This window comes from Crinia signifera, chromosome 19 (assembly GCF_055691185.1).
Source record: "Crinia signifera chromosome 19, ASM5569118v1, whole genome shotgun sequence".
Taxonomy (NCBI): Eukaryota; Metazoa; Chordata; class Amphibia; order Anura; family Myobatrachidae; genus Crinia; species Crinia signifera.
The window spans coordinates 59,399,749-59,410,714 of record NC_139226.1 but is presented as its reverse complement, the minus strand read 5'-3'; the positions used below and the strand labels follow the sequence as shown (position 1 = coordinate 59,410,714).

Genomic DNA, 10,966 nt, shown 5'->3' with positions numbered 1-10,966 from the left:
CCCCCCCGGGATGCTTTTCTGAAACATCAAGCTGACTATTAAATAACCCCTTTTCCCATGTGTACGCCGCTGCTCCCTCCATCCTCAGCAGCCAGGGAGAGAGGGTGCAGCACGGCCGGCTTTAAGGAAATCGGCCACTGTCAGCAGGAGGAGTCAGGGATGCCTGCGCTTTCCAGCATCCCTGATTTACAAGTACCGGCGAAAAACGCTCCCTGCATATCCCGTGGTGCTGGCTCCTCCAAGCCACCGCGGGGTCTGCCGCATTGGGAGTTACGCCACTGTCATAGGGGAAGCCGGGTAGCAGCGGGCGCACATAGAAATGTATGGACAATCAGTGATTCGCTGAGAGCTCTCAGTCACAGGAGCAGGTGAGTAGGATTTCCTTCCCCAGGTACCCCTTTGGATTACTACGGATCCAGGACCCCGGACTCTTCAGCCCTGGAGCCCCAGACTCGGACCTTGGGACCTACCTACGGGATCAAGATAGGTAAGTATCAGTGTGTTTGTGTAATGTACTGTATGTATTAAACTTTTATTTTTCTAATGTGTCAGTGTGTATTTATTTAACTATTTTCTTTCTGTGGAACTACAAGTGCCAGCGGGCCCTTTAATGCCCCGCATGCTGGGACTTGTGGTTCTCCAAGTCCCAGCATGCGGGGGAGGCTTGCTGGGACTCATAGTTCCACAGGAAAAGACAATAGGTTTTTAATCTATTTACACTGAATCAGCCCGGTGGCCACCGCACAGGGCCACCGGGGACAGCACCAGGCTTCAGCCTGGTCAGGTAAGTCCTGGAGGGGGGGGACCCCTTTAATGGGGGGGTCCCCACTCCCCCAGGACCCCTGGCCAGGCTGACCGGTCAGAGGGCTGAATGCTTTGGCCGCGGGACCTTATATAATAAGTGTCCCCCGGCTGTGGCATTACCCTGCTGCTGGTTTGGCCTGGGGCTGGTTCTTAAAATACGGGGGACCCCTGGTCATTTTGTCCCCCGTATTTTGGGAACCAGCCCCGGACCTGGAGCCTGGGGCTGGTTTTAAAAAATCAGCGAAGCCCTATTTGTCGGGTTTCCTGATTTTTTAATACCAGCCCCGGCTCTTTCAGCCTGGTGCTGGTTACGGCTGTGGGGGGACCACCACGCCATTTTTTTTTTTTGTCAAAGATGGAACGCCCACATGGGCGTTCCAGCTTTGGCAGTATAGTCGCAAGGACGGCAGCATATCGGTCGAACGTGCGTACACACTGCACTTTTGTACCGATATGGGGCCGTCCTGTCGGATGAAAATTAAACAGCAAAGAACCGTCGATTGACCGAGTATGGACGGTCAAGACAGTTTTTTGCCGTTTATCGCTCGTACGGGACAGCGTACACACATATACAATTGAATGGCTGTCCGACCCAGAACGGAAGAACGGCCCAACAATTGTATATATGTGTACCCAGCTTAAGTCAGGTGCTTTCTGCAATGCCTAAAGTGGCATACACAGGGGATGTATTTTTCCTATTTTTTTAAGAGATTCCTAAAAACTATTTTCCTCAAAGCCCTGTTACCAAAAACAAGGGGATAGGCAACAAATAAACAGTGAATCATATGAAAAAATATTCCCGTCCAACACACTTGGTAGTTGTGATTGTTGTGCATTTGTTACCATACGTATCAACACCATTCTCTTTACTTGCTACAAAGGTGACACCTATAAACTCTCTCCTCTGATTCCTATGATTTAGAGACCCATTTATTAACATTATTTTTACTAAATACCCTTTTCACATTATTTCAGTCTTACCTGAATGTATTTCTGGAGCAGTTCCCGATAAAAACTGCTCCAAACCCTTTAATTCAGATTTCTATAGTAAGCAGATTGCATTTCCCATACTTATAATGGAAATGCGATCTGGCAGAATTGACTAAAAAAAAAATGTGAAAAAAGTTACTGTTCACCTGGCATTAGTGTCACAGGACTTAGGACCTTATTCTGCTGTTTCATGTGCATATACTTTATGAGCATGTGCGAGCATGGACAGAGAACTGCTTGTTCGCCAACCTAGCAATGTGAACCCCCCCCATGTGGGGCAGTGGGGACGGGCTGCGCCCATGGGAACACCCAGCGTTTCATGGGCGGTCCCATGGTAATTTCCCAATGCGTCAGCGGATGTCAGCTACCCGCCCGCTTCCTGCACAGGGTACTCTCAGATGTAAGACACTAGCGACTATCAAATGATTTCTTTCCCGTGGGGGGAACTCGGCATGTGAGGGGGGGGGGATGCTGTGCTGCAAAATTTGCACCTTTGTGAGTCTACCCCAATAAGGCCCTTTATGTGACCTTTTCTCCCTTTTTATTTTTAGTAAATTTAGCCAAATTACATTGCCCATTATAGGTATCGGAAAAACCATCTGGATACTAAAATAATGCAAATTTATGGGTTTTCACAAAAGCTGCTCCAAAAACCCCTGAAAACATCTAGGTGACACTAATTATAATTCATTATAATGAAACATAATACAATAATTTCATAATATAATAAGTATTATTCATTTGGTGAGAGCGGCTTATGAATAGTTTTGGACATATTCACATGAGTGCGGATAGATTCGCAGCCGTACACATCTGTTCAGACAGTGATTACATTAATTGCAGGGCGGGATTTCACTCTAGTGGGGAAGCATTTACTTGATCGTTGGCCGCTGCAAATTAGCAACCATGCGATCAGGTCCGAATCAGGCTCCATGTGCGACCCTGTGCAATGTAATGGAGAACAAACATTACATTGTGCAATGTGTACCAGCAATCTGCTATAGTCCGGGTGAAAAGAAATTGCTACAACCATCAACACAATTGTTGATTGTGCAAATGTGTACCCGGCCTTACCATCTTTGTGCATGGCCATAATACAAAATATTTCAACAATCCTCCGAAAGTGGCTAATTTCAGAGATGAGAGATTTGCTAAGAAATCTCCAGTTTTTTTTAAAGCGCAATCATTTACACTGCAAAATCAAACTGATTTTGCAGTGTAAATGATTTGCCACTTTAAATAAGCTGGACATTTCTTACCAAATCTCGCACTTTCTGAATCTCTCATCCTATTAAGCCCTGGGGGGGGGGGGGGGGGTGTGTGCTACTCACCGCCGCCGCTTCCGTCGACATCCAGCAGCCAATCCACCTCTGGTGGTGATTCAGCCTTCTGGTATAGCAGCCTTCTGCTATAGCCCTGGGGGAGGGAGGTTGCTGTCTCTGGGGGGTGCTGGCACTACAGCCCGGGGGGGGGGGGGGGGGGGGGACCGGGAGTTGTAGTAGCGCCGGAAGGGGGGGGGGGTGTTAGTGTGGACATTTCTCACCACGCGCTTCCGTCCACATTCAGCGCAGCCGCTCACACAGTGCAGCTTCGCCCAAAACAAATATGGCCGCCACATATGTATGCATATATGCGGTGCCCATATTTGTTTTGGGCAATGCTGCCGTTTGTGACCAGGCTGGGCTGCGGCCGCTTTGAAACAAGGTAAACGACCCAGGCAGAGTGAAATCTGGTCCGGCCCACCGGGAAATGGCCCGGTTTCCCGGTGGGCCAATCCGCCTCTGGTTCTAATGGGTTTTGCTAAAACACCTCCCTCAAGGTTTTGGGTTCTGATATTTTTTTTAAAAAGCATAAAAACTGCTAAAATCCCAGATTTGCTCCTACGCTATTATTAACCTCAATAACATTAATTTCCACTCATTTCCAGTCAATTGTGAACACCTCGCACCTCACATTATTGTTTTTAGGCCAAAAGGTTGCACTTGGGCCCTCCCGCACACCCTTATGTTGCGGAAATAGGACATGCACACTTTAACAAACCAATCATATCAGCGACAGGGCTTCCAAAACTGTGGCTGAAATTATTGGTTCCAGCAGACTGGAATTATATATACGTCAGTAGGTAGGCACCAGCAGACAGGTATTATATATACTTCAGTAGGCAGGCACTAGCAGACAGGTATTATATATACGTCAGTAGGTGGGCACCAGCAGACAGGTATTATATATATGTCTACTAGATTGTAAGCTCCTCTGAGCAGGGCCCTCTTCCCTCCTGTTGTCAAAGCCCTCTTCTCTTCACATGTCACTCACAGCTCTCCTATATTTCAACACTCAGTGACCATCTTTGTCCGCATACTCATCTCCATCATTGGCATCTAGCCTCTAGTTGTATGTTGATTGAGTCCTCACTACTTATATCCAAGCTGTAATGTGTATTGAACTGTGGCGCTCTTTATTTGTACTGTATTCTTGTTATTTATTCAATGTTATGCCAAGCTTTGTCTCCTTGTATTGTTACTTTGTACGGCGCTGCGAAACACTTGTGGCGCCTTATAAATAAAATAATAATAATAATAATATGTCAGTAGGTAGGCACTAGCAGACAGGTATTATATATACTTCAGTAGGCAGGCACTAGCAGACAGGTATTATATATACGTCAGTAGGTGGGCACCAGCAGACAGGTATTATATATACATTCCTCCCAACTGTCACGATTACAGCGGGACAGTCCCGATTTTCGGGTCCTGTCCCGCTGTCCCACCTGCGGCAGGCATTGTCCCGCTGCGGGGGGGTGGCAGTTGGGAGACCCCCCAATCTAATAGAATAGACGCTATTTGTTTGCTATTTTTGCTATATTTTGCTATTTGTTCAATCACTGTGTAGCGATTCAATGACACAATATTAGATTACCTCCTTTTCAGCAAAAGCATGTTAAGTGTGTTACCCAAGGCTAAACAGAGTCATTAATGTCATCAGTCACAAATAAATCATCATTTATTTATTAGATTGGATGAGGAATGAGGACTGGTCCTACCCCATACACCCAAAGGTCTTTGCTGGATAAATAAATGCACCACTGCCTACATCAAACACAAATAATGTTCTCCTATAGATTTATTTTCCTTCCCATTTGCTAGCCATTCCGTCCTCTTACATGTGCCTAGTGAGTCACAATTCCCTGCTGGTTTCAGATTGTGAATGGCTAATAACCTAAACTAATTTGAGAGGTCTTCGCCCCTCCTCCAAAACTGCCATCTCTTGACTGTACTATGTGTGTGTGTGTATGACTACAGCTGGTGCCACCCCAGCAAGCTGCAGGGAGTAAGGGTGTGCATTGTGGGTGGAGGTGGGGTGTTTAGAAAAGGAGAGGCAGTGCAAGGAAGGGTTAAACTAATTGTAGCTGTCACTGAATCCCCGGATGCTGATGTAAGGAAGAGAGAGAGAGAGAGTGAGAGAGGGAAAGAGAGAGAAAGAGAGAGAGCAACCTGCACATTGCAGAGGAGGTAGCAAAGAGAGAAAGAGAGAGAGAGAGAGAGAGAGAGAGAGAGAGAGAGAGAGAGAGAGGGAGGGAGAGAGATTACTGAAGAAAAGCCTGTAAGGAGGGGGCCGGAATACATCAGCAAACACAGCAGCAGTAGCATCAAGATCTGATCTGCATCCAGCAGTACCCAGGGCTGCGTTCCTCCTGATGATGCTGGTACCAGGAGTATAGCTTCCCCTCCACCCTCCCCCTTCCTCTCTCTCCCCATTCCCCCTCCCCCTTGGATGCATCAGCAAAGAGGAGCACAGATCAATTTCCCCCTTCTACCCCCCCATTAACAAAAAAAAAAAGAAAAAAAAAAAGAAAAATCCCATAGTAAAAAATACAAGGAAAAATAAATACAAGGGAAATCCTAGAAGAACAGAGACAGGGGAAGGAGAGGACACCTCTCCTGCACTGTATCCCTCTCCCCTGTTCTTTTGTTCTAACCCTGGGAGAAGAGGACAGGCCTTTCAAAAAAGGGGGACAAATTCAGGAACCATGTCCAGTGGCAAGGAGGCAGGTGGAATTATTCACCCATACCAGCAACAGCAACATGCCCAGTACGTTGGACCCTATAGGCTGGAGAAAACGCTTGGCAAAGGACAGACAGGTGGGCCTTATTTCTTACTACTTCAGGCTTATTTTGTTTCTCTTCCAATGTAACAGTGGATTTAAATGATGACATGGCATTACTGTTCTCCATGATCTGTCAGAGGAGTACAAGCTGGAGACATGTCAGGGAGACGGTACTGTATGTATATACTGGGGGCATTACAGATGAGCAGAGAAATCCCTACGCTGGAACTTGCTGCTAGATTGCGGGGAAACCTCAGGTAGATAAATGGTGAGAGGGTCTCTCTTATGTGTGTCATTTCTGTAGTCAGTGCTAGTGAGGGAGCATCTGTAAATCCCTCAGCCTATCCTGAGATGTAGGATTTCACCACTGATTCTGATGCATGGATTATAATGTCTTTACACTCTCACATCACTCACTTCTGATTAAATATAACAGAGAACACTGTGTTATATGTTCCGCTTTTGCCAACTGTATATCGACAGCCTGGGATTTAAAGGGTCTGTTCTCAGATGCTGAGTGATGTGAAGATTCTTTCCTATGCAGGGATAGGTTCTATATGTTCTGTTCTGCCTGCTGTCATATGTAGGTTCCGTGCTGTCACCTGAAAGGTCCCATTCTGTGATGCAAGGGTTCCGTTATGTCATCTGATGGTTGTATTTTGCTACAATAAATGCAGTGACCTGTGCTGTCACTCTCTTGCCAGCTGGATTGTTTTGTTTATGTGGGATCTTTATAGGGGATCTCCCCTATAGCGTGCTTGCCTTTTAATGTGTATGACATTCACCCCATACGTGCAGGCTACTGTTGCGGCCATAACCGCCTTATACTGCAAATGGGACTTATGCAGACCTTTATCAGCATGTGTGTAAATCAGCATGCAGACTAATCTTCCGGAAATCCATTTGTTACATGTAATCTGGGCTGGTTTTTTACATTTACTTTAATGAGGCAGAGACGTTTTATAGTAGTCCTTATTTCGCCTTCAAGACTATATAGGGTTATGCTTTACATTTGTGTCAATTATTTATTAGCTCCTTTCCTGTATAGACGTATATATGGATTCTGCTCTAGGGAACCGCATTATACTGTAAAACAGTGTCTTGCTCTGGGGACCTGCAGTATATATATATATATATATATATATATATATATATATATATATATATATATATATCTCCTATATATTTGGCTACATCTGTCACTCAAAGTGGATGTCTGTGTCTATAACGCTCTGTTCCTGGACTTTCCTCTTAATGTGTGATTGCCTTCATCTGTGCTGAACACCTTTCTGAGAAATTAACCTGTTTAAAACAGGTGATGGCAATCATACATTAAGGGGAAGTCTAGAAACAGAGCATTGTGTCCCTCCTAGAGAGGGTCATGTTGGGAGGTATGTGACAGAGAACCAGCCCAGTGAGCCCACAGACAGTGCCAGACACCCACTGCCTTCCCATGTTGCCCAGCACTGCTACTCCACAGCCACCAGGTGAGCGCCCCCCTCCCGCGATTTGCGGCAAAACCTCCCCCCGCGCCCCCCCCCCCTTCCGCGATTCGCGGCAAAAACACCGGCTCCCCCGCAACCCCCCCTACCGCGATTCGCAGCAAAAACACCCCCGCGACCCCCCCTCCCGCGATTCGCTGCAAAAAGAACCCCCCCACGACCCTTCCCGCAATTCGCGGCATAACCACCACCCCGCGACCCCCCCCCCTCCCGCGAATCGCGGCAAACCCTCCCCCGTGACACACCCCCCCCCGATTTGCGGAAAAAACACACCCCCCCCGCGACCTCCCTCCTGCGATTCGCGGCAAAGAGAACCCCCCCCGCGACCCCCCCTTGCACGATTGGCGGCACCCCCCCTGCGACCCCCCTCAAACGATTCGTGGCACACCCCCCCCGCAATTCGCAGCAGCCCCAGGATTAAATGGCACATGCAAAACACTGACATGGCTATGGTCGACAATGAAAAAGGTTGACATGAGTTTTTGAAGATTTATTTTTAATTTTTTTAATTTTTTCATATTCATTGTCATGTGTCGACATGGACACCAATGAAGTGGCACACTTATGTCAACATTTACATGTGTTGACCTTTCTGTGTTGATTTTTTCTTGTGGCGATTCGCGTCACACCCCCCCGCAACCCCCCACCTCCCGCAATTCGCGGCAACCCCCCACCGGAACCACTGTGAACCCCGCTCTCCCGCGATTCGCGGCACCCACCCCCGCGACCCCCCCTCCCGCAATTCGCGGCACCCCCCCGTGATTCGCGGCAGCTCCAGAATTAAATTGCACATGGAAAACACTGACATGGCTATGGTCGACAATGAAAAAGGTTGACATGAGTTTTTGAAGATTTATTTAATTTTTTGAATGTTTTCATATTCATTGTCATGTGTCAACATGGACATCAATGAAGTGGCACACTTATGTCAACATTTACATGTGTTGACCTTTCTGTGTTGATTTTTTCTTGTGGCGATTGCGTCACACCCCCCCGCAACCCCCCCTCCCGCGATTCGCGGCACCCCCCGTGACCCCCCACCTCCCGCAATTCGCGGAAACCCCCCACGGAACCCCTGTGAACCCCGCCTTCCCGCGATTCGCGGCACCCAACCCCGCGACCCCCCCCTCCCGCAATTCGCGGCACCCCCCGTGATTCGTGGCAGCTCCAGAATTAAATTGCACATGGAAAACACTGACATGGCTATGGTCGACAATGAAAAAGGTTGACATGAGTTTTTGAAGTTTTTTTTTTTCATTTTTTGAATATTTTCATATTCATTGTCATGTGTCAACATGGACATCAATGAAGTGGCACACTTATGTCAACATTTACATGTGTTGACCTTTCTGTGTTGATTTTTTCTTGTGGCGATTTGCGTCACACCCTCCCCCACCACCCCCCCCCACAACCCCCACTCCCGCGATTCAAGGCACACACACACCTCCCCCGCGATTCTCAGCACCCCAACCCATGACCCCCCCTCCTGTGATTCACGGCACACCCCCGCGACCCCCCCTCCCATGATTCGCCGCAACCCCTGCCCCGTAACCCCCCCTCCCGCGATTCGCGGCACCCACCCCCACGACCCCCCCTCCCGCAATTCGCGGCACCCCCCCGCGATTCGCGGCAGCTCCAGAATTAAATTGCACATGGAAAACACTGACATGGCTATGGTCGACAATGAAAAAGGTTGACATGAGTTTTTGAAGTTTTTTTTTTTCATTTTTTGAATGTTTACATATTCATTCTCATGTGTCGACATGGACACCAATGAAGTGCCACACTTATGTCAACATTTACATGTGTTGACCTTTCTGTGTTGATTTTTTCTTGTGGCGATTCGCGTCACACCCCCCCACCCCCCCCCCCGCAACCCCCACTCCCGCGATTCACGGCACACACACACCCCCCCGCGATTCTCGGCACCCCACCCCATGACCCCCCCTCCCGTGATTCACGGCACACCCCCCGCGACCCCCCCTACCATTATTCGCCACAACCCCCGCCCCCGTAACCCCCCTCCCGCGGTTTGCGGCAACAAACCCCGCGACCCCCCTCCCGCGATTCTCTGCAATCTCTCCCCTCCCGCGATTCGCAGCATCCACCCCCCCACAACCCCCCCTCCTGCAATTCGCTGCACCCCCCGCGACCCCCACTCCTGCAATTCGCGGCACCCTCCGCAACCCCCCCTCCCGCGATTCGCGGACACCTAAGTTGCAATACAGGGCATCTTTCATACAATTCTAACCATATTTCTCATATACAAACGTTCACAAATTAAGGGGGCACAGCCCCTTACGACGGTGTGAAGAGCGCCCGTAGGGCGCGATGAATCACCTAGTATATATATATATATATATATATATACACTAGCTACTCCGCAGTACGGAGCTCCTTACATTACTTTCTGATGTAATGATCAGATGTATAGTGCTTTTGCTTTAGCCTCCAGATATGCTGACATCTCGTTATATACATATATTCTCAAAAAACACATCAGCACCTCCATAGAACACTCCCCTTTAGCCCAATTGAAAAGGTGTCCCATTACACAGAGAGTCCACCATTCTCCAGAGGCTGGAGTAGAATTACACTTTTCCTTGGTGGTGGGGAAGGAGAGAGAACATGTAATGTGTGTGATATCAGTGCTGAATAATTAGTGACCAGATAAATAAACAGCCTCCCGCACTGATTTCCACCTGTTATAGGAATCCTGTTAGGATACCTTGCAGAGACTGTTATGTGCAATCGTGTAGTGTATTGTTATTGATGGACAGCAGGTAGTATCTGGGAAAGGCCATGTAGTTATGGAAAGAAAGCTTGGCACAGGTATGAATCTGCACTCACTTGTTAGGTGGGCAGCACACATACCGACATGTGGCAGAGTGTACCTACAGTAATAATGCAGCCAGAAGAAGACGACAAAGGTCACTGCTTCCTTGGTCTTCAAATAGATACCTGCACGGTGCTTTCTCTATTGGTATCTACCACTTCCATCAGGTGCGCATGGAACAAAATCGAACTCATTCAAAGCACAGGTTTAGTAATCAGAAGTCCCACCATAAACAGGTGTCTAGTGGCAACCTTACGTCACTGTAGGTAGAGGTTCCGTGGCTGGGATTATATGAGGTCACCACATTGTACTGTTTATGCTGAAATCAGGACGTGTGCAGGCCTGTAGGAACAGGCACAGAAGTCACATTTCACTTCAATTTGCTGCTGGAAAGTTATCGCTTGGTGCTGTCTATGGGGACTCCCATATAACATAACTACATGATTATCACAATCACTTCATTCCAATAAGTGTAAAGGCCCCATACACTAACAATTTGGGCATCAATCACATGAAAAGCGTCCAAATTGAATGTGATTGACAGCAGTTCTGATGCGATCCATTCTCCATGTGCGTCACACTGGAGACTGGATTGTGTCCAAGCTGGGCAGGCTTGGCTGGGATGGCATGCAAAAGGACTGCATGCAATATTTCCCGGGGCGGCTCAAGAGGGGATCGTGGGCGACTTCTTGGAGTAGAGAAGTCGCCCTAGTGTATGCCCACTTTAAG

General features: G+C 48.0%; 1 protein-coding gene across 7 annotated transcripts in view; it reads left to right on the top strand.

Annotated features, from left to right (window-relative positions):
- Window positions 1-5,174: 5,174 nt before the first annotated feature.
- BRSK1 (BR serine/threonine kinase 1) overlaps window positions 5,175-10,966 on the top strand; it is a 288,433-nt gene continuing 282,641 nt past the window's right edge. For 2 of the 7 annotated variants that reach the window (XM_083162640.1, XM_083162638.1), the window contains exon 1: window positions 5,255-5,933. In XM_083162640.1, the coding sequence (XP_083018766.1) occupies window positions 5,822-5,933 (112 nt within the window). In that variant the 5' untranslated portion in view covers window positions 5,255-5,821. Of the gene's footprint in view, window positions 5,934-5,986; window positions 6,168-10,966 lie in introns of those variants that run through there. The other 5 variants (XM_083162637.1, XM_083162636.1, XM_083162639.1 and 2 more) reach the window with 5 other exon arrangements.